General features: G+C 44.6%; 1 protein-coding gene across 1 annotated transcript in view; it reads left to right on the top strand.

The window, feature by feature from the left end:
* T265_10024 (hypothetical protein) overlaps nucleotides 1-26,626 on the top strand; it is a gene marked incomplete at both ends in the record, with an annotated part of 37,749 nt that extends 11,123 nt beyond the window's left edge. The window contains 6 exons of the mRNA XM_009176270.1: nucleotides 4,418-4,450; nucleotides 9,082-9,202; nucleotides 9,362-9,385; nucleotides 15,991-16,120; nucleotides 23,974-24,103; nucleotides 26,054-26,626. Coding sequence (XP_009174534.1) covers nucleotides 4,418-4,450; nucleotides 9,082-9,202; nucleotides 9,362-9,385; nucleotides 15,991-16,120; nucleotides 23,974-24,103; nucleotides 26,054-26,156 — 541 coding nt within the window. The remainder of the gene's footprint in view (nucleotides 1-4,417; nucleotides 4,451-9,081; nucleotides 9,203-9,361; nucleotides 9,386-15,990; nucleotides 16,121-23,973; nucleotides 24,104-26,053) is intronic.
* Between the last annotated feature and the right edge of the window lie 974 nt (nucleotides 26,627-27,600).

Raw genomic sequence — 27,600 nt, forward strand, 5'->3', positions numbered from 1 at the left:
TGTTCCGATTGCTTAAACAAAAACCCGGAAATGAACGGTAAACCACATGAGATCCATCTCCGAACATCCGTTTGAAGTGGTCTTTAATGACGCTTCAGCCTAGTTGCTACTGTTTGTTCCTTACCGAGAGTGTGTGTAAATTGCTTGGAAAAATCACGCCACTCGTTCTTTTCGTGGAGGCCTGAGTTTGCATGAAAAGAAAACCTCAGCTACAGTAGATCTTTTCTCTGTTTAAGGCCTATTAGATGAACATACAGGAAACAGGTCTCGTGATCTTTTGGTGAGTAGACTCAGGACCGCTTGCCCGATGGCTATTCTTTAACTGTGGATAGTTTTGAATTCGAATGCATTATTCTTGACCCAACCAATTTTTACTTGAAATACTCTGACTACTGGTTAACCAGTTGACTGACAATGGTGGGAGAATTCATGTAACTGAACTATTCGGGATCCAACCACATCCTTCTTCATAACACCTAGTTGAATTCCAGGCCCTTGAATTGGCTCTCCTGTAGTTCTGCTTGAGAATTGGTAACTTTTAATGAGCAATCTTACTTTTCACCACTGGTCAAAATGTTCTGACCAGAGCAACGGTATCTTAGATCAGTAATCACTTAACAGTTTTGCATCCTTCGGAGAGGTGACTCAGGAAGGCTCGCTGCAATGCAATCAGCAATGAGAAATGAAATTTGTTTCTAAAAATTTGAAACAAGTTTCCTCCGATTCACTTTCAAGTAAGCACTATTTGGTAGTCCGTCTTTACTATGACCTTACCCTTACTATGGGTTTGTACGAAAGTTTTCTTTATTGTATCCCTATTATACTTTCATTCCCTCGATGTCCGACATTTGTTACCCAAATGGTGTTGGTACCACCATCTTAGATCACGGCTCAGCTAGCTATGTCAGCCGGAACATCACTTACTGACTCTGATAATATGGCAAATGATACCAAACGATGTGCGTGAAGACATCAGATCTATTGTTGCTTTGTGACCAAAAACCAGACAGCTGCGCGCATAGATCCTCGTTTACAACACAGACGAGAATGACCCTGAGGTAAAAGTGCGATGCCCATTTGTACGGCAGACATCTGAACTTGAGTACATCCTGGTCGGATAGGCACAATTATCATCCTTCAGCAGAATTCATCCCTCGGAAGAGGCCAGTATTGTCCTATCTTGAAACGTGTTGTATCAGTCAGTTTCTTTGAGGCAGTCTGTACTGTGGGGTCTGACCATAGATTATTTGTGTATGTGGGGGTCATCACCACTATTCTTGAAAATGGAGCATACGGTTGTCGTCCCTATTCGCATCAGGCAGACAACTTACTTAGTGACCGAGAGACTACTAAAGACTGGCAGTTAAACTTACTGACTAGAACCCTCTTCTGAACTCACTTCCAACTTCTCCACTGTCGGATGTCAGTTCCTACTGGAACCATAGTACAATGCCGGGAGTACCGACTGTGGGGCGGCGCTATCAGGTCCCTTGGAAAACGATATCAAACAGAAAAACGGGGCTGTCTGAATCTTGGAGAAATGTTACCGCCAGTTGGGAACATAATTTGGCTCCACAAATTATAAGACATCAAGTGATGCTCCGTGTGTCCGCTGACAGTGAAGTCTTGTGGACAAATAAGGCTAAAGAAATGGGGGAGGCGAAGAATGTCGGGAATTCCCGCAGATGATTTCGGGCCCATGATCCGTGTACCCGGTCCTCGGAAACCGCCGATGAACAAAATCATCAGACTGACGCGGCCTCGACCGCTGGACGAACACTTTGAACAGTGGCCGCGGGCTGTCACTCAGTCAGATTGTCGAACCGCACTAGAACCTTGAACGGTGAACCCGGAACACCGTACGGGCCTGGGAGTTTATGACTGCGTATGTTCTCTCAAGCGCCACTTCTCGGTCACTTCTCGCATCTCTGAGGCTCGGTTCGCGTTTGCCAATTAGGGCATCTGTGGTGGTAAAGAGGCATATCCCTGAATCTCAAGGGAGGCGTATACCAGGCTACAGTACGAGGGGTGGTTTAATGTCTGGCTGTGGGAAGAGCGAGCAGCCGAACTGGGACTTCTTCAGGTCTTTAACAACCGTTGTCTCAGAACCATAGCTTGTGTGAGTTAGTGTCGGCGAATCCGCAAAGAGCCAATTGCATAGCTAGTGTTGGGTTGTGAACCAGAGACTACAGTCGAAGACTTCGCCCATCACAAAACGCTGCAGTGGTTTGGCCATGTTTTGCGCATCCCGAATCATCGTTTGCTGAAGGGAGTGCTGTTTTCCGTACCACTTTCATATCACAGAGTTGGTAGACCTTTGAGCTGCTAGAGGGATATGTCTAGGCATTATCGATGGTAGCTGCTTTCCAGAATGAGGTCCGCGTGATCTCCCATATGCATTGTTGGAGACGCTGCAAGATGTCTGCTGTTCGATTTCAATGGTGTTGTTGTTGCTTTTTGAATCGGTGTCTCGAGATGAAATGATTGTGATAGGTTAGCAGTAAGTCCTTTCCCCATCCACTTTTATTCTCCTCTTCACGATATTGCTTTCAGATAGATTCTCGATATAAGCCCGGGAGTTAGGGCTCAAAATTACTTAGTCAAATCCAACCTTAGCATCTCGACTTCTTGTCTGGGCTTGTGTAACCTGGCGGTATCTCAATCTCCGTTCTTCCTTCGGGTGATGCGGCAGCTAGGCACCTGAATGGTGCTACTGCTGAACTATTGTTGGAGTCATTTTTACTTTGGTCTTACAGCAGTGAAGCAACACGTTGAACACTGATGTGCTGTGGATGATTTTAGTAATGGTAGGCATCAGAAGTCGCTTAAAAGAGAGTAATGCTCTCCTTTTTTTGCAGAATGGATAACTGGGCCTGGTCTTGAGTCTTCTAATAAGTTTGTAAAAGTGCAGCGAGTGAAGCAGTCTCCAGATATCTTCCTGTTTTTCAGTGCTATGGGTGAGGTACTGTGAAGACTATTGATTTCATTTGTACTTTACTAAAAAGACTACCTTATATCCAAATAAGGAATAAGCATGGCTGGACAAGCGTCGCGGAAACTGATTTTCTTTAAAAATTATCCACATTCACCGAAATGACATGATGTAAAAAGTGTGACGGAAGCTTTTTTCTGTATTCTCCACCTTCATACACTAAATACGGGGCTCGCTTCAGGTCTGAATAAATTATGAAGTCAGCGTGACTCAGCTTTTCTTTCAAAGTAGAAAGATACTAAGATAATCGTTCACCTGTAACACCCTTTTTGTGTCTAGCTGCCGTGTCACCCGAGGGAAGCATGAGGGCCGGGATACCGCCAGGTTGCTCAAGCCTAGTCAGGGGAAGTCGAGACGCAGAGGTCGGGTTCGAACCACGAACCTCCCGATCAGTAAATTCGCCTCTAGACTGTGAGCCATCTCACAACCCTGAAAGGAGCGGATAATGTCTTAGCGAACAGTCCTTTGGTTCGTTTACCACAAGGTCCTCGGTTCGGGCTGGTCATATTTGCTTTCTGGCTTTCTTATATAGGTTGCTGCAGGCCCCTTCACTTTGGGTGTCACCAAAATTGGGATGTATGTGGTTGATTTTGTGTTCATTTCTGCGACCCAACCTAAACAATGGGTTGATGTCCATAGATTTCTGAGAATGACAAGTAGCTCTTCATAATAAGACTGATTATGAATGTTCCAGAAGAACTTCCATCTTCTCCAGAAACATCTATCAGTCCCATGTTAAACTCCTCTTCTTGCCGAAAGAAGCACTGCACACACTCCATCAAACAACGGCCTCGTGACAGTTGCATTTGACTCTCACGAACACACGAAAGCTTCCACAAAGAAATGTATCAGGCTGATTATTCAAACAGGCAAATAAAACGGAGTTTTTCGCAGTTAGCAGATAGCTTGGTTCGTGGTAACGAAAAAAAGGCCAAGGTAGTAACAGTGCTGAATTCATTGAATTCATATGTGAGTCATCTGTGGGCTTGGGAGAGGAGGTTCGACATGAAAAACTGCGTTCAAACTCATATCCTCTCTTCCGGATGTTCAAAATTGGCTTATCCTGCCGAACCTGTGCTTGATCGCGGGTATGCGGCCTTCACCATTTGTTTTTGATATCTGTCACGATTCCTCGGTAATACGATAGATCACCCTGATCATCATTGTTGGTGTCCACGCTCGATAGGAGTTTGGAACCAACCAGCAAATTGACTGTTGTCCGCACGTCGTTTTCCCGTTATTGCAAAAGTTTTAAGTCCAGTTTGGGTCACAAAGACTTCACAGGAGTTATTTCTTTCAACTCTGTTGTCAGAGGTTCACCAACTTGTCTTCATCACATCCGTTTTGTTACACCGATCAAAGATGGTACATCCATCACATGTTATATGTACTCGTCTTCTGCGTTCTGTCTATTTCTTTCAACAGGTGTGTTTTGCAGTTAGATCATCACTGTCCATGGTGAGTGTGTGACTACCTCTATTTATCCATTCTATGGAATATTAGTGGCTTTGTCTAACTCGACTTTGACCAAGTGGGTCATGTTGTCGAGTTATTTGTTCTGGGTAGGTTACTAAAATAGACCCTACTACTCGCCACATTGTTTGTCAGACTTTTGAACCAGACAAACACCCTTCTTCGATCTGTGCAGTCGGAAAGTATCATTCGCCCTTGCAGTTTTTATTCACAAGCCCTCATCCACACTTGGTCCGCACTGTTCAACTGGTCCACTGTGGGGCTAGTCCTTAAGTCACTAATCCGCATCCAAACTACCGCTCAGTACAATGGTCCCTAATGAACCCGTAACAAACTAAGAAATCTCATCCAAATTGCACCCTTCAATGTCCGTACTTCCTACCTAATGAGGCAATAGGCATCCTCAGCTGCAGCTTTACTGTTCCTTTTGTCGAATTATGTTGTGACTCCGAGACACGCCTATGGGCACTTCGATCCTACACCTCAAATCGCCTAGGATTAGCTCAGCTGTTCGACATTCTTCCGGTATCTGGTGGTTCTAATACAATGGCTCCTGGTACGGATATTGGGGGGGGGGTTGCACTCAGCTCCACGGTTGAAAGCACTTTAAAGAGACGAATTCCAGTAAATAACCATCTTTGTGCTGTACGACCGTCTGGTTCGGTATACGTCCAGGCAAACTTCAGTACTGGATTCGATAGTGTTTTTTATCAAGAGATCCCCAATTGAAAATCACCTTTACTCCCGGATTGTGTAGTTTGATTCCGATCATACCCTTGTGCGGGCTCAGTTTTGACATTTGGGGGGGGGGGTTGCACTCAGCTCCACGGTTGAAAGCACTTTAAAGAGACGAATTCCAATAAATAACCATCTTTGTGCTGTACGACCGTCTGGTTCGGTATACGTCCAGGCAAACTTCAGTACTGGATTCGATAGTGTTTTTTATCAAGAGATCCCCAATTGAAAATCACCTTTACTCCCGGATTGTGTAGTTTGATTCCGATCATACCCTTGTGCGGGCTCAGTTTTGACATCGCTTCTCCTCAGGGTCACGTATACTGAAATAGATTATTTCTGTTCATTGACTTAAACAACACAATGAGATAAATAATAGTTCAGCTGTAATGAGTTTAGGTTGCTCAACAGTATTAGATAATCTAGTTGAAAGTTCTTGGGAGACCCACATTCACGATGACGGCGAAGACTAGCTGGAGGATGGGTGGAAGACAGTGAAAGAAGCTTTGTGCTCAGCTTTTAAAATGGTCTACCCTAGGTATCTGATTCTACCAAATGAATAGTGGATTTTGTCGAGATCTATTGCACAATTGGGAGACATAGTACATCGGAGATTCAGTCGGGTGGCCGACTTGGATTGGATTCGATACGTACGGGCAACGGCGGACGACTGCTTCAGCTGTGTGCTGACCGCAAACTGTTTTTATGCATACTAACTTCTAGAATGACCGAAGTCGTCTGGCTACGTGGTATTTTCCAAAAGCGTGGCAGCCACTCACCCAAATTAACAAGATCGCCAGCAGTTACCGATGGTGTGGATCCATAACTGAGTGTCGCTTCCGTTCGTGTGAATACTGATCATAAATTCGTCTATGCACTTCTCCCTTCGCTTTTCAGGACCGCACAGGGAATGAACAGCTCGCTTAGCAAGTAAGATGCTGGTAGATACGGATTTATCAGGGATGTCCTCCGATCTCTCTTCCAGCTCCTACCAGCGGATGTCAATTTGCCACACCGCACACTGCCGGGCGTTTCGCCTGCGGCACGACACCAACAGCTTCATTCAAACACTAAATATTTGAGCGAACAGTGACACCGCTTGCATGTAGGAGAAATTTTCTAAGCGGTACCGAACATAAAGCACCCTGCGAATTATAGGGCGTCAACTGAAACTCAGCGTGTGCGCTGACAGGGAAGGCGAAGAATATGAAGTAGGCGAACAATGCCAGGAAGATTATTTCGGTCCATTCGTGCAAGGGGTCTTCGAAAGCTGCCGGTCGGCGAAACCATCTAGGGTCAATAAAAGGTATCTCGAACACTCTACAACAATTCTCGTGGCCACCTGCTGCCACTCGGTCGTATTGTTGAGCTACACCGGACCCCTGGATGGTGAATCTGGAACACTCTACAGCCTCAGAGGTTTACGAGTACATAGCTTCTCTCAAGAGTAATCAAGCTCATACTCTGGATGACCTTCCACACGCAGTGTTCAAGGGTGGAGATGAAGTCCTCGGTTAGCGACTTCTTGTGGGGAAAAATTGTGCTTGACAACCGGGGGTATTCAACAATAGAGCTCGTTTACTGATGCGGTAACCACTGAGGGATCAGCCACTACTACTACATGCATAGACTCTTGGCATTACTTGTCCTCCGTCGCCTTTTGGTGGCGCGTGAAGCATTAACTTAAAAGCATCAACCGGGATTTCGACGTGCGGTGGCTCGTGTTGATTCATCAGGTGCTAGGACAATGCCACGGGTATAAAAGATCCACGATTTTGGCATTCCTAGCCTTCCGAATCGCGTTCCACTCAGCTGACCGGTCTATTGCTCTTAACACGCTTCTGGCAGCAATGCATCGGAAGTGTGTTGATATGAAAAGTCCCTTCTGTTTTCACACTTGTGAGCTCGTGGCAGTAAGCGACGAGCTCTCCCAAAGCCTGTGTACAAATGTGGTGACCGACAAAGACGCCTCCCTTCTCCATTCCTATTGAATCGATAGGGACGGACGCTATTTCTTCAGCAACTTGATGTTCAAGTAGATGCTGACGAAAACCTTGTCGGTCCGGACAGTGCAAACGACATCGTTCTAGTCTTCAAAATGAAGGGGGTTATAGGTGTTTTTGGATAAACTGACCAGAGTGATTCCGCCCTTTGACGTACATGGTGCACCCACAGAATGTAAGACCATGCTTCTGGACATGCAGTCACCTAATTCCCCACCCACATTCCAATGAAGGCACTCGTAGAATTGTTTTGTGCCCTGTTCGGAGTATCGCAAACAAACAGTTAGTGTACCGTTAACCTGTCAGAGGAGTGTGAAATCGACTTCTGGGGAGAGGGTACTACCGGTGCGAGTTATCCCCCAAGATAAAGTCCGCGTGATCCTCCTTGTGCATGGTGGGAGACAGCTAGATGTGATTGCTAATTGATGTTAACGGTGTGGCTGTCGATTTTTCGCAGTATCTGATGATGCTGGCGCCTCGAAATGGTGGTGATGGACTAGCAGTGTTTTCTTTTGCCATATTTTTCGTGCTTTTCTTCGTAGTAAGCGTATATAATAACTTGTGGTTACCTGGCAGCGAAGAGCCAGTGTTGGTGATGTTGTGCGATGATGATGTCAAAATCAACAGGTTTCGTTACTGCCAGAAAAGACATACCGTCGACTAACGACCACGATGGCTCCCGCTAATCCTCTGGCCGCCGGATAATCAAGGGCCTGAAGACTGGCAGAGAGGGTTGGTGGGTTACGAAGGTCCTCGGGGTGCAGAATGTTTTCACTGCGGGAAACCGCTGCACCCTATTTCAACTCATTCAATCAATTTATCAAATAAAACTGAAGAAATCGTTCATCTGTAGCAACCTTTCGGTACCTACCTGCCATGCCACCAGAGGAAGGCCGGAGGGCTAGTGACAGGTTGAAGCCTAGACAGGGGAAGTTGAAATGCAGAGGTAGGGTTCGAACCACGGACCTTCCGGTCAGTAACCAGTGGTTCCATCAAGGTGATTTGCAAGGAATGAAACAACGTTTCGTTCGCAAAACCGTTGTCTTGATAGACGGATTGATCAGTTTAAAGTTGAATTCAACTGGCCTTCTCACAACAACTTCTAGAAGAAGCTTGCGAAGGTCCATGAAAGATTGACGTCAGCTCCCAAATCAACGACAGAATTTCAGGGTGATGTATCATTCCTTCGGCGCAACAGTATACCAGCCCGAACGGTTTGCGATAGTGAAGCTGCATGGTTTGGTGCGCGCTTCAAGTGTCCACTTATAAAGTGGTGCTACAAGACTGAGTGGGGTTATACCCAAACATCATTATTGTGGACCAATCAGTCATTGTGGTAAATGAATTTATTCACAGTCGTGTAAGTTCAGATGGACCGGCTGCAGATGTAATTGCTTATCGACTTGGGATTGCCCAGAGCAGCGTTCGCGAAACTTCGAAACCTATGCCACCGGTCTCACCCTGGTTCTCCGAAGCATTGTCAGGTGCAAATGGGAACATCGGATTAGCAATACTGTGGCAGTCCTGGCGATTTCACCACCACCTATGCCTGACTAACGATGATAATAATAGTTCAGCTGTAACACCCATTCAGTGCCTAGCCGCCATGCTACCAGAATGAAGCACGAGAGCTGGGATACTGACAGGTTGCCCAAGTCTGACTATATCTTCCCCACTCCCATTTCTCCGTTTTAGAGACATCAGCAGCTGGGTCTAGCACACCTTGATTCATAACTGAGTAACTGAAGTAAACTGATATATTTGAGCTGAGAGTCTTTTCCTCTGAAGCTCATTTGTTGATGTATTTCAGTGTTGTTGATGGTCCTCTTTCGATTCCCAATAAAGTTCACCTAGTTCCCTCTCGGATTCTTCTCCTAGGACCAACAACTGTGTGGGTTTCCACAATCACAAGTACTTTATCGTGTTCCTCGGATGGGGTGCGGTCTACTGCTTCTACATTACTGCCACCTCAACACCCTTTTTCATCGAATTTTGGTCGGTGAGTCATGGTTTCTTATTTGCTTTCTTACATGCATTTCGGCGCTTCTTCAGGTGTGCATGTGCTTCTTTCTTCCGTTCTGCTTTCCTGTTCCATATTGTGTCCATCAGGCCAGTGATAATCCCGCCATTTTCATTCAAATTTTCTCGTTCTCATTAGAAAACGGGTGCATTGGACCGCAAAGTAATTGCTACATGTCTGCGTGCGCTATTGTTGCACGTTCTATCTTGCTACATCATTTTCTTGTCTTCGCTTGTCGATGCAGCAAGATTGAACTGTGCTGAAGTTGCATGATGATTTTCGGTATTTTGAGTTTATTGGTCAAATCACGTTTGCATAGCGTTGCTTTAATAGCTGGTGCTGGATGTGACTTTTTGTTCAATTGCTCCAATTGTCTTTAGTTATTGTTTCCTTTTGTTAGTTGACTACTTCACCTCAATTGGCCTAGGAGGCAACTGTTTATACGAGCCTTCTCAAGTCAACTGTTTAAATTACGTGATTTCATGGCCCTAGTTCGGATTATTGTATGATTGGCGTCAACCTGGCGGTCCAGTAAGCAGCAGTGATGCTGAAGAATATTATTGTTCCAATGTGATTAGTCACTGAACTCTTACTGAAGTCCCTCTGTTTATCCGGGCTGGATTTGAAAAGCAGTACACAGACCGACGGACAGCCGAACGCTCCGCGTCAGGCTGGGAACGCAACTTTGGAGCTGGAATTTCGGTGCTAGTCGCCATCTAGTTGCTCTGCATCAACTGGTTCGATGTGACATTAGAATTTAGCTGCTAACCGACGTCACAGATGATCGTTCTTAGATTCCTCTCCAACGTTGTAAGGGTTGGCTTTAGTGGACTACAGTCACTATCTCTTGGTTCCACTAGAAGTGTATCATCCATTACGTTGACAATTGAAATTCCCCACATTTATTCTATCCCTATTTGTAACCTGGTGGCCAAGCCGGGAATTTCAATTGTCAAAGTAATGGATGATACAACAAGGCTTTTCCCAATGATCTTACTACGCTTGTACACGAGGGAGACAGTAGTCTTCGACGCTAGTGTCACTGTGTGCGGTGATACAGATGCAAACCCATTCTTGTTGTTAGAGTTCGACTTCTGATCAGTCAGTGGCAATGCGACCATACTTAACTCGGTACGAGCTTAAAATCCTCAATAAGTCGAGGACAAACTCGAAGATATTTGTATACTCTTGGATTTCCGCGTGGTCATTTATGTTCAGTGAATATTTGGCGGGTTAATATAATATTCGACTCCTGATCCCACCGTTCGACGTACGACCATCACAGTTCATATCCTTCAGAAGCCGTGTGAACCAAACTAACGGACGAAATGACCGACCTGGGTGCTCGTGGTAGCAACGTCCCAAAAACCAACCTGGACAAATTCCGAGTTGGTGTTAGGTCGTTAGGCTTGCGTTACTGGTTTTATCAACAGTCGCAATGAATCACTGCCGGTCGTTGCAATAATAACCGTAGTTTCATCACCGCACCTTTGCATTTGCTGAATTTATCTATACCAAAAATGTGTTGTGTTGTTCCGGTAGGGCTGTGGAGCAGTCGCCAAGTTTTCTGCAGTTTTTGTGGGTGTTGTGCATGCTCAATAATGTGCTTCTTCAGTTGTTTGCCTTTGTCCTATGCATGTTACATCGTGACCTCCATCCATAGTGAACCTTGACGCAACATGTTGGCGTGGAATCTACAGTGTCGCATTTTTTACGTACATTCCAGAGGTCGAATGAAACGGTACGAGTTTGTTCGATTTCATCTGTTATGAAGTTGGTGTTACAATCCTTGGCCGCTTGTTTATGGCTCTGGTTCGCGCAATCAAAATCCAATTTCCCGCGATAGACTTTGTCAGTTTTACTGCCTCAGAATAGTAAAATCCGTGGGCCTTCTTCGCACACTTGCTGTGCCCAGTAATTTCATAAGGATTCGGTGCTCGTACAGGTGTTCCTGTGTTCTGCCGAAGTTCACCCAGTTTGATTGCTGACGTGATGCACTTCATCGAAAATATGTTTTCACTAAGGCTAAATTTCCAATGTATTTGTACTATATCTCCATGCTATCCGAAGCGGACTCACACAGAGTTTCATGATGCTTCTTTCTGCTTGAGAGATCTTGTCTTAGAAATCGACGGCTCATATATCTCCTGGCTGATTCCTTCCTGCTGACTTCAGAAAAGTACGTGTTCACTAGCACCCCCGTACGGTCTTCTCACAAGAAATGTTCTGTTTTCGGTTGACAAAGTGTGGACAGCATAGCCCTGTTAGTCGTCAGCCGACTTCAAGGTTCTCTTTCAGTGTGGGCTTGTTTTTTTGCGTTGTTTCTGTGCACCGAGATGAGCTCCTCATGGGTTGTGCATATCATCAAGTCGACTGATGAATTTGTTTTAATCAGTATCGCGTGCTAAGCATTTATTGCCCAGGCCTCTGGAATAATGTTGCCAGATCAGGAAATGATCGCGCTTCCAAGCGAGTAGTGAGTTGCTCGTAGTCGAATCAGACAGTTCGTGTGATTTCCAAACCTTGGGGTTTTTGTATCAGCTCCGCCTTGTCATCAGCGTGTTTATCCAGAAAAACTCCATGAATCTAACTACCTGCATCAACGATCCCCACCTCCATTTCCGTGATCTTCGTGTATCTCGTGAGTTTTTGTTGGTGCCTACCTTTGTTCGGCCAGCAGCGTCCCAGTTTTGCGTGAGTTTCAGATTATACCGGGGTTGAAGAAGCTCACGTGCCAAGATATGAAGCTCCCAACCGAAATAATCGTGGTTAGAACCGAACTCTGGCTTGTCTAGGATTAGACCACGTGCTTCCTTCTGGTTGCGTGACAGCTCTGCACAGAAAGGATAGCAAGGCTGAATCAGTCATTTTTCGTGTAACAAGCAACTTCAGGTCCTCTTTTACTGTTGACTGCAGTCAACTGCCCACAACCGTTGAATCGTAATAAGAGCACGTTCGGATCACCCAACTATTATGTATTACTATTACCCTGTAAGGACCCTCTTTTTAACACGATCATGTGGCTGCGCACGATAAGCACGGATACCGGGCGATGCGCCTAGCAGTATTACTGCGCTTTTTAAGTCCCAAAGGGGCAAGTGTTGTACTGCTAACATATACATTGTAAACCAGGCCGGAAAGTGGCCTATCACCGGTTTCACCACGAACTGGGCTCACCGGATAGGAAAGGTCCTCTAGTCAGTACCTGTGGAAAACATCATCAGTTGTTTTACTTCTCAGCTGTGAGATGCGAAATGTGCGTGTTATGTGTAAAAACTCAACGACCAGATGATTAACAGCAAAAGTTGGAGTCACTTGATCCGGACCACGGTAGCTGGGTGCGTTGCTTCAGAACAGTGTAAGCACACAAAAGCTTGATCATGATCACCCACTAAACGGTAATAGTTCGGATCTCTGGTTACGTAACTGTCGAATAAACTCGGCAACCAATTTGCAGCAGATATTTGGTGACCGATGACGCAGGTTCACGATCTGATTTTCGACCTTTGAGGATAGCTGAATGATCCCTTCCAGGACGTGCGCCTTGTTCCACACTTTCTGATGTACATCGGTCTCTGCTATCAGTGTAAATGTTCTGGAACCGATACGAGCTGAGCGTTTGCTCAGAAATTACCATTTTAGCACCATATGGAGTGACTTGAGAATAACTTTGCTCATATAAGCTTATTCCCACCAGGTGATTCGGTGCCTTGATACCGGGTACACGTGCGTTATTGTCTTAAATGGGATCGTCGGTTTCAAGGCTCGTCATGCTTCGTTTTCTTAACGTCGTCGTTAATTGATCAGTGATCATATGGTATGAATCTGTCTCTGGTTGCAGCTGATACCGAACTACTGTGCTTTTGGATCCTTGATAAACTCTACTGTAAACAAAAGGTCTATTGCTCTTCACCAGTTCAAGTGTGTAAAAACGGTTAGAGTACAGTTGATTGGTGTGATGCAGTGAGAAAGTAGGTCGAAGCCGAACCGACAGTATCAGGTCTAATCTGAACACAATTATTCACCTGAGCGAAATCATAGCGGATATGTTAATTTTTTTTTGGGGGGGGGAGGGAGGGCAGAGCCAATTTGATTAGCCGTACAGTGCATATTACTGCGCCATATTGATTTAAAGCATTTGTACAATGAAGTGCTTGAAATTTTGTTCACCGTTACAAGTTTCCACCCGCATAAAAAGACCATGCCCGGTGCTTTATATAACCATTTCATTAAATTTGGATAGTCTGGATAAAGAACGGTCCAATTATTGATGACGTTTGCGTTAAATGTGAGGATATTCGCCGATATTAGCCCTTTTTGACGACCAAGCCTAGCCGAAAATTCAACAGAAGTGAATATCCTGCTGCCTTATCAAAATGATCTCAGTGCCAACTCGTCCGATTGGCACGTGAAATTACCTTTCCCACAATGCTATTATTAGTAGCATTAGTATTATTAAATCGTAGGCAAGGTAATGTGGTTTGAAACTCTGATCGTGCCACTTACAATAGGCAATACATCGATGCCCCTAACGTCGACCCAACTACTCCCTGGAACAGGTTTTTTGTGTCATATAACGCTATAAACAACTAATCCATCCGAAGATTGTTTGAATCTCCTGTCCATCGTCTTTTTGAGAACAAAAGCAACACCGTGTGGATCGAATTTCATCTGGTACACACGCGTTAGTTTCATATGGCCGTACCCTTCGACCAGGTGATATATAATCTAAATGACCCAGGTATCCGAAGAGTTTAGAACAACCATCCCATTGAGACCACTCGTTTCATTGCTACCTGAAGATCTACTGCATATTTTCATCGACTTTGAAAAGTCTCACCCGGGTTGTCTTCTCGGAATAACTTCTCACGATTCGGTCAAGTAATTGAATATTATCTTTGTGAAAGAATACTTACTGTTCCTAACTTGCTTGTGGATAACACCTTAACATTCACCAACGAATCTTATTTGCACAATGATTTAGTTTTACCGGGAGCCTTAGTTGAATCCAGCTATGTCTCCCGTTTGCGATGACCTAATCAAGCGATGCTGTGACGGCTTGACATGCCTCTCAAAAGCTCGGGTTACCAGAGTCAGTTGATGTAATCCTACTTGTGACCCATAAATAATACAATAGTTTCTTACTCAGACCACTAATTTGGTCAATCTCCATACGGAATGACGAAAGAATTCCATGTAATTTTAACTTATCCGATCTCGGTTACTCCTACGATACCAACTCAATCTGTAGGTTGTAACGAAACAGCCACTATGGACTTGCCTGTTTGATTCCGTTCCCCAGTTCAGTTAACCATCCTATGTAGCCAGTTGGCCCCCTGCAATTTTGCCTGAACAGTTGTAGGTAAGGTGTAACTGAAATCAAAAGGTGTAAATATATTGCGTAAACATGGTTCCGTTTTGGAGAAGACATGTTTTGAAGGTTGATTGTTGCGAGACCAATGTAGTATAGTTGAAAAAACTTATCATTATAAGATATTTGGACCTTGTTCCGGATAGAGCCTAATTAATGGATTATGTGAAGTATGGATCCTGCGATATCCTGTAATGGGGACACTGTGGAGAACCAAATTGTTTCCGAATACGACTTGTCTTTCCTACGGCTAAATATCCAAGCACCCGAGATTACCACGCTAGGTGTACTTCACATGAGCTAAATGGCTGGTACCCGAATCGGGTTTACTGGTCCGCTGAACTCCTGAGCATAGCGCGAAGCCACAGGTGATTTGCGCGGGGCCGAATGTGGTGCTACGTGCAAGCACTTAGCGAACGGACAGGCAGAAGCTATCGCAAACCATCGTCCGACCTAAACAGGGTGACATCAATGGCGGCAACATCAATTATCTGTTAATGATGAGAATGATGAACTGTGAGTATGGCAAACTAGTAATTGATTACCTCGATTTCATTGTGAATGGATCCGTTTTTAGAGGCTTAGTGTACGGCAGTTATTCGAACTACCTGTTCGGTAACCCATTCAGATTAGTATGCAGCTGTCAGATATTAGCACTACTTCGGACCAACACCGCTGACCGCCAGAGTCAGCTGGAGGTCATTGATTGTAGCGGTTGTCTCTTATTCAGGCTACCTGGTTGGACTTACTCCTTCCCTCAGCATACATTTACGCAATCGGAACCCAGAGCCGTTGGCTAGCTGTGTAGTGATATCGATAAGAATACGGGAACTCAAATTCTGTGCACCATTTACCTTGGAACTAAACTCCAACTACCGCCTTTCTCAGAGCAATTTGTCGTTCGATGTATCTCAGTCGTTACTATGTCCGTAACTCATATATATTGTATGCTTTACGTTGCGAGTTGTCAACACCTCGCAACTCCCTCTTTCTAAACCCTTTCACAAAATTGTTCAGGCATTTCAGTCAGGTTGGCTACTGAAGCTCAGTCACAAGTGGTTTGGCAAAGAGAAGCAGCTTATTCTCGCCTACCCATTAATCAATGTGAGCTGGTTCGTAGCACCACGTGACGGTTGGTGTGACATCTAATTATTTTTAGTATTACTCTCTATGGCTGTGTTACTTAGGATAGTGTCGCAACGCCAGTCGGTGTCAGTTTAGAACCTCTGATCTAACTTCATCCAATATGCAGAATCTTCGCGACTATCCTCGTGCTTTTGTTCGCACGGATTTTTTCCGTTTGTTATTTTGTGCTTCGTGCTTGCATTCCCATCAGATTCCACTGGTTTGACCGCATGCATTTGTTGTTCACTGTTTTTTTTTATTCTGCAACCAGTTTGGAGATTTGACGGTGGATCGATTTCAAGTGCTATTTCTCTTCATCGTCTCGCTTATGTTCGGCATATGTCAACTCGTTTTGGGCGGTTATCACTGCTATCTGGTTGGCAGAAATCAGACAACCTTGGGTAGGTTTAAATTAGTATTGTTGACCGTCAAAAAACATTGTCATTAATTTTCACTGCACAGTCTATTTCCTCTTCTGAGCTTGTGGTTGATAATAACTCTCACATCTGAGGTCACCTTACACAAGTACATTAGAAACAACACAGAGTTGTTTGTTCCAGTTGTGCGCTGCTATTGTTGCTGCAGTCGCCATTGGGTTTTAGGCATTAGACCTGCTTCAAGTATGCTCTGCTCCCTATCGGTGACCTGTTATTGAGACGTATATCTGGCACATCCACAGCCGTTCCATATTCACGTTTCCTTGCAAGAGTGCTCTGATTTCTAAACTGTTTGACGCTGTTAGGACGTGTGTTTCCAATGTTCCCTGTAATATTTTTCGCATTATGACAACTTTAGAACGTCACCCACTCTCCTATTGAGGTAATTTTATGATAAGTTACAGTAACTTCTGCAGATTGCAAACATTACAGGTCATAATTTTTGTGAGAACTTTGGCTGTGGTTCTGTGAAGTTTTGGTTCCCAACAGCTAATCAGCATGACTGCTTCAGTGTCCGCATTGGATAAGCGTGCTATCTCTAATCCCCATTACCGATTGACGCGTGTTCCACGACCTCTGACGGAAGAATATATATTCTAAGATCACTCGTTCCGAAGAAGTATTACTTCTCAGTTGAGGAAGATAGCCTGACATTTCAAGTATTACTTTCCTCTCTGTGCAACGTTTCTTCTCATCGTAACCGTGACATTCTTTCGGCTCCAGTCATGCGTGCCCTTTTTGTTTGCCAAAATTCGAAACATTCGGTGTAATCCTTTTTTATCTGCTAGTGTGTAATGGTCAGACATTTACACGGGCATATAAACTTGTGAAACGAACTGATCAAATCATATCAGTGGCGTCATCTGCGTGCAGTATTCATGCAATAGATAAGCCATCCCTCCATTATTATTTTTGTCATTATTGCCGAAGCAACGTTTGTCGTGGGTGACTATTTTGCCATATGGTAGATTTTTCTGAACGGCCTCACTACTCTCTTTTGAGTAGGTACTCAGTAGCTCACTGTGTTCTCAAAGACTTCTTCGGTCGTCACACTCTATCTGTCTCCGCGAGGCTTTGAAACTATCTGGACATAGCGAAATACATTCATTTGCAAACCAATTTGGGCTTTGCGGGAGACCCACCTGGAACCCAACTGAATCTCTCGTTTATGATGCTTGCAAATGAGTGTACTTCGCGAAAAGCTTGGAATTTGGGTTCATTTAGGAGTTAAGGTTGACGGGAACTTTGCCTACATGATGAGCTCCAAACAGGGCGAAACCAGTCATGGGCTTTCGAAGATTTTTCACTAACCTTATGAGTAGTGTATTGCTCATATTTGGGCGCAGTTTAACTGCAGTTTTATCAACCAACAGTGGTCTAACCATCGTTAATGGATTTGTCTTTGAGGTGAGCTCATTTGCTTGCCGGCTTTTAAAAGGTGTCAGGTGATCTGGCACCTCTTGCACTTAGCAAATTAAGGACATGAAGTGTGTATGGTTTATGGGTGGTTGCGTACAGTTGAACGAAGGTGAAATACAGAATGTGTGGAGTTTAACGGAGTGTCAGCGGGTGTCGCAAAACTGCAATTGATGACTGGCCACACTACGTCGTAAGTGTAATTCACTCGAAGGAAGTGATTTTTTACTGGGACAAACTAATTGCCTTTCAGTGGAAACCACTTGAAGGTAGAAAGAGATTTTAAAAATCCTTGGATTAGAAGAGGTGTGATCGTTCTATAATGCACAAGCAAACCTGGTGCCATGGAGGGAAATGTTGACAACTCAGATTGTATAGCTGATCGTTGTTGTAATGGCTGAGCTGAGCAGTTTGGTTGTAAACTTTTCGCCGTCAATCGAGATGACACCCTCATCACTGCCTAGTGAGTTTGCAGTGCTTTGTATTGCGTCAGTGCGTAGGTTCATATATCTTGTTGACACAGGCTGATGGCCTCGGATTATGATTGTCCGTGTGGATAGTCAGTTCCGTTTGCTGGATGATCGACTGGCTCCCTGACTGATCGGTGTCCGGATAATTTTTAAGCCTGACCTGATTCAGAATTCACCGACTTTGGGCAACCTGAGTGCCCAGCTTAGCGAACAGAACAATGCTTACACCTGGTGCCATTGCTCAACGTTAATTGAAAGTCAACATTGTTCTGGAAACATGGCAGTTTGATATGTCAACCATGAAGCGGACCAAAGTGCTTGGACAGGAAGACACTCTTTTCGAATTAGCTCAAACGACTGAATAACAAAAGCCTGGGGACAACTATGTTGCATATTCTGCTCATCTTAAGACTGACTTTTTCAACTGCCTGATAACACTTCCTAGCTTTATCTGAGTTCGGTGTCGCGTAGACGGTTAAACTGAAATATGGAGAGAAATTCTTTGTAGGTGTATGAAAGAAAAACCAGTTCCATCAGAACTCTGTTTCTCGGGCGAATACGTTACCTCCCAGTAATCTGCAGGGAGATCTCGGCGGTCGTAATTATGCCCCGTTTAATCTTTTCCGGCATCAAAAGTCTGTAGAATGCAATTTTTCCGTCCCAGTAACAAAAACAACTTTTTCATAAAGGAAACTACTCACAGGGTTGCTAAAAACCCTTCGACAGCCCACTACCGGTTTCGCCCTCCTTGGGGCTCATCAGGTAGGCGCAGTCCCCGAGTTTCCGTCAACCTTACTTGAACCCAAATTGGACTGTTTTCGAATCAATCAATCAGTTGGCACGATATTCGAGATATCGTAGTATATTTTCATATCGTGTCAACTTAATCATGAGGCGGCCTGTGTGCAGCACATTCAGTTGTATGATATCATAAACGTGAGATTCAGTTGAGTCTCTCGTAAAAACCAAATTGATTTGCAAATGGGTGTATTTCTGGAAAAACAGCTTCTCTTTTGAATTGTCCTTATATAACCCAATCAGCAATTCTAAGACTTCTCTCATCACACAGTGACTGCTTGAATGACTGATGTCCGAATCGATCAACATTGTTCAATCCAATGATCGTTCGCTCATAGTGCGATGCCATGATGCCGAATGTGGTGCTGCACGCAAGCCCTTGGCATAAACCAGATGGAATAAGATTAAGGGACAAATGTGCACATTCCTGTCGCAAGCCATCAACCGACCTAAGCATGATGGTACAACGATGGACACCGGCACCAGTTACCTGTTTATCAGTGGGCTGCCGTAGTCGTCCTTCAGTTCCTTTTAATCTCAGCGTAGCACAGCATTTCTCTGAGCATGACACCATGCGTTCCCGGGAACTACCCATTAATACGTCAATGTGGCAATCGATAAACAGGCGGTATTCCGTTAACCCTGCGGTGGCCAATGATGTTGTCATTCTTAGAATGACATTGACAGGTGGATATTCACTAGACAATTAAACAAATTTAACTGAGTTCCAGGAAGTAACTTTTTTCAGATGAACCGGTGAGTGCGTTGGTGACCCATAAGGCACTTGTGTCCACACGTTACGTATTTTCCAGCGCTGCAACATTTTGCCTGTCGAAGCTTCTCATGTCCACTGGGATAACCGTTCTGTATGTCATTCTGTCGAGTGCCAGGTCCTCTCATGACCTGAAATGGAAGTTGTTTTTTTCAAAATTACCTGAAGACAACCCCAAAAGAGGTCGACGCACGACTCGCAAAGGCCTGAATCAGATTGCCGATTTTCACCACTCGTGACATCAAAACCCAATATCACTGGGGCTCAGAGGACGCGTGTATCAGACTACATTGCAGGTCGAATTGGTCACCCCGGGCGAAGGGTGTGGACATCTTCGGGTTCCTGACCACTAACGCCTCAGAACTGTAGCTGGCTATTCGAAATGAAGTGACCAGAAAAATGGTCTTTGGAAGTTGAAGAAGACGGAACTTCACTGGGAAAATGCATTAGCACTGTGACCTTGGGTGGGTGGGTAATGTGTTGCACGTACCAATTTATTGCCTGTCAAAAGGAACGTTTTCTGTGCTTCATTTGGAGTTGTGGTTGACAGAATATGACATGGCAGAGGGAAATTAAGGGTGTTTCGTTGCTGTTGATGCTGTTCGCCTTCCAGGATGATGCCCATGTGACGTTGCCTGTGCTTAGCCGGAAACATTGAACGATATGACAGCTAACCGGTATCAGCAGCGCTCAGGCTGTTCTTTTCTATCCTGATTGCGTGACTGAGTGTTGGAAATATAGGAAACTTGGGTACTTGTTGTATGCTAGCCGTAGGTCCCGTTCCGTGCCCCTTGTCTTTGTTCTTTCTAGTACAAGACTAGTTGTACGGTGGTGAAGCACTGGTGTTCTTATCTGGTTTTGCTTTTAACGATGTTGGTGATGAAGACTGGTGTAATTTGGGGCATCCGTTATTGCGAGCTCCGCTCTTCAGCTGGCCAATGATAAGTTATTTTGAGGTGCTAGTTTTCCCCACTGGTTGCAAGCGACTTAACCACATTTAATTACAACTACGATATCTCTGGAAATTATTTCGGGGTTCGGGGTTCTGCCATCCCAGTTGATCAGATGGATTATGAGCAGACAGTGCAAGTGAAATCAGTCAATAATTCAAATCTATAGTCTATTCATAGTGTCCAGGTCTTGCTGCTGTACTGTAGTGAAGGCAGCACAACAGCCCGATATACTGCAGTCTTGATATCTACGCACAAGTCGTCACTGCTCCAGACACATTCCTCAAGGAGACCGAATGTTGTTCTGACTTCTGGAATCCGTGTATTTATTTCGTTGTCAAGTGTTGTGTGGAGAGTGTGATTTCAAGATTGCAGAAACTCGTGAAGCACACCAACTCAACCATTTATCAAAACACATGGTGATAAAAAACTAACTTTCCAGACATGGTAATATTTAAGGCGAATTTGTATGATGCTGAGCCGTACGCCACAGTGAACCGCTTTGATTCTACTCCAGAAGGCGAAAACAAGGAGCAGTTGTCTTCAAGCAGTGGCATACAGACATTAGACCCTCGCAGAATGGGTTAAACAGTGAGACGCCTCGAATTGAATAAATAACTATCCAACCGCTATTGAATCGGTTTGCCACCTTCGGAGTGGCGGGATGGTTGTTAAATAAAGGCTGGAAAGAGTTATGGTAAGGACATTGTGGAATTTACTGAAAAATTTTTCAGCGGTGATTTTACAAGTCCGCATCCGGTCTTCTATCCCAGTGTGAAAGTTTTTCATGAGGTTGACAGATTTGTCTGGACAGCTAGTCTTTTGTAGGACGATCTACAGTGCTTAGCTGTCGAAGACTTTGATGAAGACCAAAGAGCGACTACTTCTGCTCCCAATATTTCTCTTTAATTCGCGACAGCAACGTTTTATTCCGGAATGTCAACGACTAGTCGACTGAGCAGGATGCGAATCATAATCTCACCTACGGTGTGCAGACGACTGATTTCGCGGTAGTTGTTCTGTCAACTTACCTTACCTCTATATGGGGGATTTAACGTTGCATCCTTGAAATCTTACGCAACATCTGCCATCTCCCAAATTGTGTACAGTGTTTTTCTTCCCAGCTTGAACAGTTCCGCTGGCAAACTGGTCACTCCCGCTGCTCTCCCCCTGTTTCGCAGTTGGTTTACTTCCGACAGCAGTTCCGCGGCTTTTGGTAGATTACCCAAGTGGATGTAGACAGACGGACCGTATGGTTCAAATGGAGATCTCTTGGCTGATGGGGTAGTGTTGGACAGTGATGTTCTTATGCTGCCAGAATCTTGTCAGGCTTGTCAAACGTTTCACAAGTTTATTCGTATTGCACTACTCATAAGGTTGCTGAAAATTTTTCGACAGCGCACGACCGGTTTCGCCCTTCCTGAGGCCCATCACATAGGTGCAGTCCCTGAGTTTCCGTCAACCTTATGTTCTAATTGAAATCAAATTGCACGAAATTAGCGAAATACATTCATTTGCGCTCAGTGAAATACGAATATACATGTAAAGCGATATCTTGAGTATCGTAGCAACTGAAACATGAGGCGGCCTGGTGCAGCACATTCAGTTGCGTGGGAACATCACAAACGAGACATTCAGCTTGGTTCTAGGTAAGTCTCTCGCAGAACCAAATTTGTTTGCCAGTGAGTGTATTTCGCTAGTTTCAGCAGCTTGTTTGTCTTCTGTCAGCAGAAGGTATTCTGCTTTCACTTTATAGATTCCTTGTAGTCTGATAAAAAAGCTTTGTCATAGCGGTGATCAGTATGCAGCTGGAGATCCTCACTTCATTTGGTTACTCTTCATCTTTTGTTTTCCGACGGCATGTTCGCTTTGCCTTTCGTGTGTTGTTCCACTGCAGTAGAAGGTATAACCGGGGCGAGCCTCCCATAGCCTTCATTGATCAACCAGCCGGCCTCACTTAGTGCAACAAGGTCTCTACCCTAGACGTTTGAGTTTTCACTCAACAAGAGCAGCTTGCCCTTCAAGCCCACTTCCCCCATCCATATCCAGGAAACTCCTCACGCTCCAGGTTTCAAGTTGTAAAAGAGGGCCCTTCTCCTGGTTGAATTCCTAGTCGTGTCCGGGATGGTGTTTAACGTAGAAACATGGGCAAAGCCTTTGACATCAAGGTTTGCCTTGACCTATAAAGCAGTTGGGGACTGACCTAGCCGGAGGACACAGAAAGTAGCACATGGATGTTTCTGAATGCCACTGAGCACAACAGGCACTATTTGGGTGGCACTGACCTCTTGTTTTTTGTAAAGTACTTAGACCGTTTTGGTCAAAACGCCGATGGTCACGGTCAACCGTTGGGCGATTGAAGTGTGCGGTTTATGGAGCCAATCTTTTCTAACCCGTTCTTCCTCGAGGGATGGTAACATCGCTGCTTCCGTTAATATGGAGGTGCTGGTTGCTTAGATGGAACAACTTACCGTTCCCACAGTATGACCACCCACATACCATTTCTTAATGCAATAGCTCGTAGTACAAACTCTCGCTGCTCTTTGTGGGACTACTCTTTGTTATGGACCTTTCTGGCATTGAACTGAGTTCCAGTTAGTCTAGTCCGCCGGGTCATTACCACGGCGAAACCTGAACACCACCACGAGGTGTCGACGAACTAAGCTAACGACAGAGGAGTGATCGCCGCATCATTATCACTGCATCGTTCGCGACCAAAATTGTGTGCAAGCAGCATCTGGAAGGTTTTTAATGCTGCTTCCCGAGAACTCTTCCTTCTCGTTTTGCGTGAGTTTTTATATCCCGATCATTTGATACATATCCAGGACCAGATGAGGCCATTCTTTCAAGGAACTTCTGAATTTTCTGGTTCCCTAACGAATGACCTCAGCTGTATTTCATTTCAGCCTTCTGTTGCCAAACAAACAAAGTCGGTTAAATTGCCTCTTTGCCTTTGCTTGCATCAGTTTGTTAAATGCCCGAATGACATGTTCCTTTTGCCTTCAGTTGAAGTGAAGGAACAACATTTTTAGTTGGGCGACTTAGATGACTGCGGCCAAGGAAGGTCGATGATCTCGGGTCTTCTTGGTCACGTACTGTAAACGGCTGGTTACTCACGTCTCCTGATCTATCTGAGAACACACTGTGCACAGTGTATTCATCATCTTTTGAACCGGTTACTCTTTAAGGTCGTAGACCGTTCATATCCTCATGTATTACCATGTTCTGATAGAGTGCAGCTGCTAAGTTAGGACAGGCTTAAGTTTAGTTATCAATGGCTTAGTACTAGGCTATGTGCTGTTTAACCTGCCGGACCTCCAAAAGGGTTTCCTTTATGTTCGTGTTTCTGTCATAATGATGCAAACCGGATGATTACCTTATCACTTTTGCGTCAATTCCCTACTTTCGTAGAAACATTTGGTGCACCGAAATTCCGTGATGGTACTTCTGATCCAAGGGCTTTCGATCTTGGCACGAAGACTAATTTGCAGCAAGTGTTTGGTAGGAATTGCTTCTTGGCAATTTTCCCCGTGATGACCACGTGAGTTTGTGAACTATGATGCTTTCTCTATACTGTGTCTGCGAAAATATCCTTTAGAAATGGTCTCATTAACTAATTTTTGTCCGGGCCAGACAAACATATAGGCATTCGATCGCGTTTCTCGAACACCTTGGAAACGAGAAAAATTGGACTCAAGTACAGTCTCGTGTTGGTAATGGCAGATGCGTGGATAGCGAAGTCTGTGGAGTTGATCATTTTTGGCGTTCACAGTCCTGATGCCATAACGTCCGAGAACGCCTGGCTACCTGATGATATCGAAAGATACGTGTATTGAGGTCTCTTAGCAAGTGTATGTCCTCGGAACTAATCGAAGGAGTATATACTAACTTATCACAGTCTAGTAGTTTAGGCAGTTCAGCCCGAGTCACAGCTAAACAAGACGTAGGTTGTGTGTCGAACCAGTGTACAAGCCTAACAAATGTTGCCTTCAGTCCCGCCAACTAATTTCATAAGAGTGTGAAAATAGCTCACTGTGAATGCCACAGTGTCCAAGAGTACGTAACGAACAAAGCCGTGAGCTCGTTGTCTCCGAGGCTTTATACAGTTCGGAATAGGTGGGAGATCGTTATAAAATAAGTGATTAGGCTGAGCAACGTGACGCATGTCCTTGACTATAAGTGTTTGATTGTTGTTCAACACACAGGGCTCCGTGGGTTTCTGAGTCGAGTATTGTCTCGATGCGGTCTATCAGGACGAAACTGACAACATGAAAAACGGGTTGAAGATCAGCGGCAGGCAACGAGGGACGCATATATTTTCCTTAAGCCTAGTCAAATAGTTTGACATGGGATAACCAAGAAGATTGTTGGAGAACGGCAGGATTAGAGTCCACAGCGCGAATGAGAGACTCCTTCAAAGAAGTTAATGCATGGTTTTGAGTTTGTATCATCAAAAAACTGCGTCACAAGGTCGAGGTAAGGCTTACCTTGAGGAATCAAGTAAAATAAATAACCAGAATTTGTTTCAAATGCCGCTGCAACACGTCATATGCTTACAAGTGTTTAAACTGCTGACGTGTGTTTCTTTAGAGTGGTGTATGCCAGCAAGCTATCGGTAGCAAAAGTTGTTACTATTATCACTTTGGAGGAGGGAATTGACACTACTCCCAAGGTCGTGCGGGACTTATTTGGCCACATTAGTCTTCAGGACTTTGGACAACTTGTGATAACCGAAGTGGCGGTTGTTAGGGTTTGAAAGCATAGTATTAAGGGCATGTGTGTAGATTTTCCACAACATCCAGAATTGGTCCTGGTGCGTGATACGGGACGACATCGGTAGAATAGTTGTCAGAAGTCGAACGATTGAACGAGTCGAAGGAGACTAGTTTTCACATAGTGAATGAGTACTTCTTGAGGAGTACTACAGACAATTTTGTGCCAAGTTGAATCATCTCATAGCCTCCTTCGAACCACCATCACCTTGTCCTCCTTTCCTCTACTGATCGCCGAGTCTCAGTCTGTTTCTTTCTGCACCTCGCCTTCCGATTCTCTGAGATCATCGCCTTCGTGTCCCTGTTCTGTAGTCTACCGGAAATGACCAGCTTTTGCTACATCCTAACATTAAAGTGTATCACACGCTCCTCGTGTTACTTCAGAGTGCATCACTCTGAAGCATTGTCCTGTATGGTTTGGTAGCTGTAAGTCATGTCGTTCTAACTGAACCACAGGTGAATTTGTTGGCGTACTAAGTTAGAACATGGTGCCACCAAGGGCGTGCAGCTCTGCTTTAGTTAGCTTGTCCGTTCGACTCACAACGAGGAGTGATTATATACAACTAACTCAAGACGCTTCCTAAGAAGGATTCCCCTTGATAATTCATGAACAAGGAAAGTTGAAATCCACCAGTGGGTTTTTTTGACTCCACAATCTCGTCCTACAACTCTACTTAGTTGGTTTATTTTTTTGGTGTTCCTTGCTTTCTTCTCTTCAGACTGGGAGATGGGATACACTGGACTTATCGCCTTGCTACCGATGACTCCCGAATGTTGGATCATGGTCGAACCTCACTCATAGCGCTCAATTCGACTCCTTAATACAGTTCCGTTCTCTCGGTCTCTATGGTGTACACAATTTCTGTGCCAGTTCTCAGCTGCGCTTTCGTTTCCGTTCCCAAAGCACTCTTGGACAAGATGTTATTTGGATGTTCTCTTGCTCTGTGTTATCTGACTATTTCATACATAGGAAGCGACCTTTTGCCCATCACCACAGTTTCTCTTACATGACAACATCCTGGTGTTTCCTTAGCTCATTTGCCCTGAACTTTCACCTAATTTTTGAAAGACATAACAACCAATGAAAACCTGACTTAATTGGTTAATGTGCTTCAGATTTTCAAATAAACTGTCGTTTATTTTCTCGAAAACTCTGATTCACCTCATACGTGATTGGTCTCATTCTAACACTGTAACTCTGAACTCCATCCCGTATGGTGAGTATTTTTCGCGAGACTTGTGTTGGCGTTGTCCGATGGAAGCTTTGCGTGTACTTCAATGACCATTTCGTTCCACCGCAATGTCGGCTATCTGAGAAGCTGTGGGCGTTGTGGTAAACAAGTAAAGTGGCTGGCGTTCTGTACCACCTCAACTTCAACTGAAGGAATTACTGATCACTTCAAGAGCAGGAAAGCCAACCGCGCACTTGTTACACGTGTTTTGCTATTTGGTTCTCGTGGTGTACAACGCGCCACTGGGATGAAGTTTCGCTCTCTTCTTTCCGAGCGTGGTACACACAGGACATTCGCATGAGAGTAGGGAAACCAAAACATGACACTACAATCGCATCGGTCGGCCTGCCGCGTACAAATGTGACTGAATAGCAGTGAATAGTCGGACGTGAGTTTACTGAACGACTGTTCTATGCAGAAAAAAAATCAAGAAACGTGCTCCCTTGTTCAAGCAATGAAATAAGCGTTATGAAGCCAAAGACAGATCACTTGACTGCTGGATCGATATCTTACTGATATGTATTGCCAATAGCAACATCACAGCTTCTAGCCATCGGATTGCACTGATAGGGAAGCTCTTATAAGTAGACATCCTTCCGGAAAAAAACTATTCCGGACGTTTCCAAATAATTTGGCAAAATGAAATCACACAGCGAGGGACTCTGTACAAAGCTGTATAGAAAACGACCTCGTACTTGTTCCTTTGATACCGTTTATCGATTCTCTACAAGAACATTATCTGCCGTGTGATTCACATCATTTGTCAGCCTTGGCAGTCTGTTTCGAGTCCATTCATGTTCAGTCCTTTAGCTCGGTTACACATATACGTTTTAATCGCACCGACGATCGATTTATAAATACCGTAGTTGAGTGGTCGTAATCGATATCCGGTGCGTGTTTTCTTATTCCTGCGATTCTATCTACCTTAGTGTCCTCACCAAGCAATTCCCTTCTTGGTGAGAACAGCGAGCACGACCTAATATAGTAGCGAAATGAAGTACGCCTGACTCTTCACTTTTGTCTGCCTGTACTTA

The sequence above is a fragment of the Opisthorchis viverrini genome (assembly GCF_000715545.1).
Source record: "Opisthorchis viverrini unplaced genomic scaffold opera_v5_323, whole genome shotgun sequence".
NCBI lineage: Eukaryota > Metazoa > Platyhelminthes > Trematoda > Opisthorchiida > Opisthorchiidae > Opisthorchis > Opisthorchis viverrini.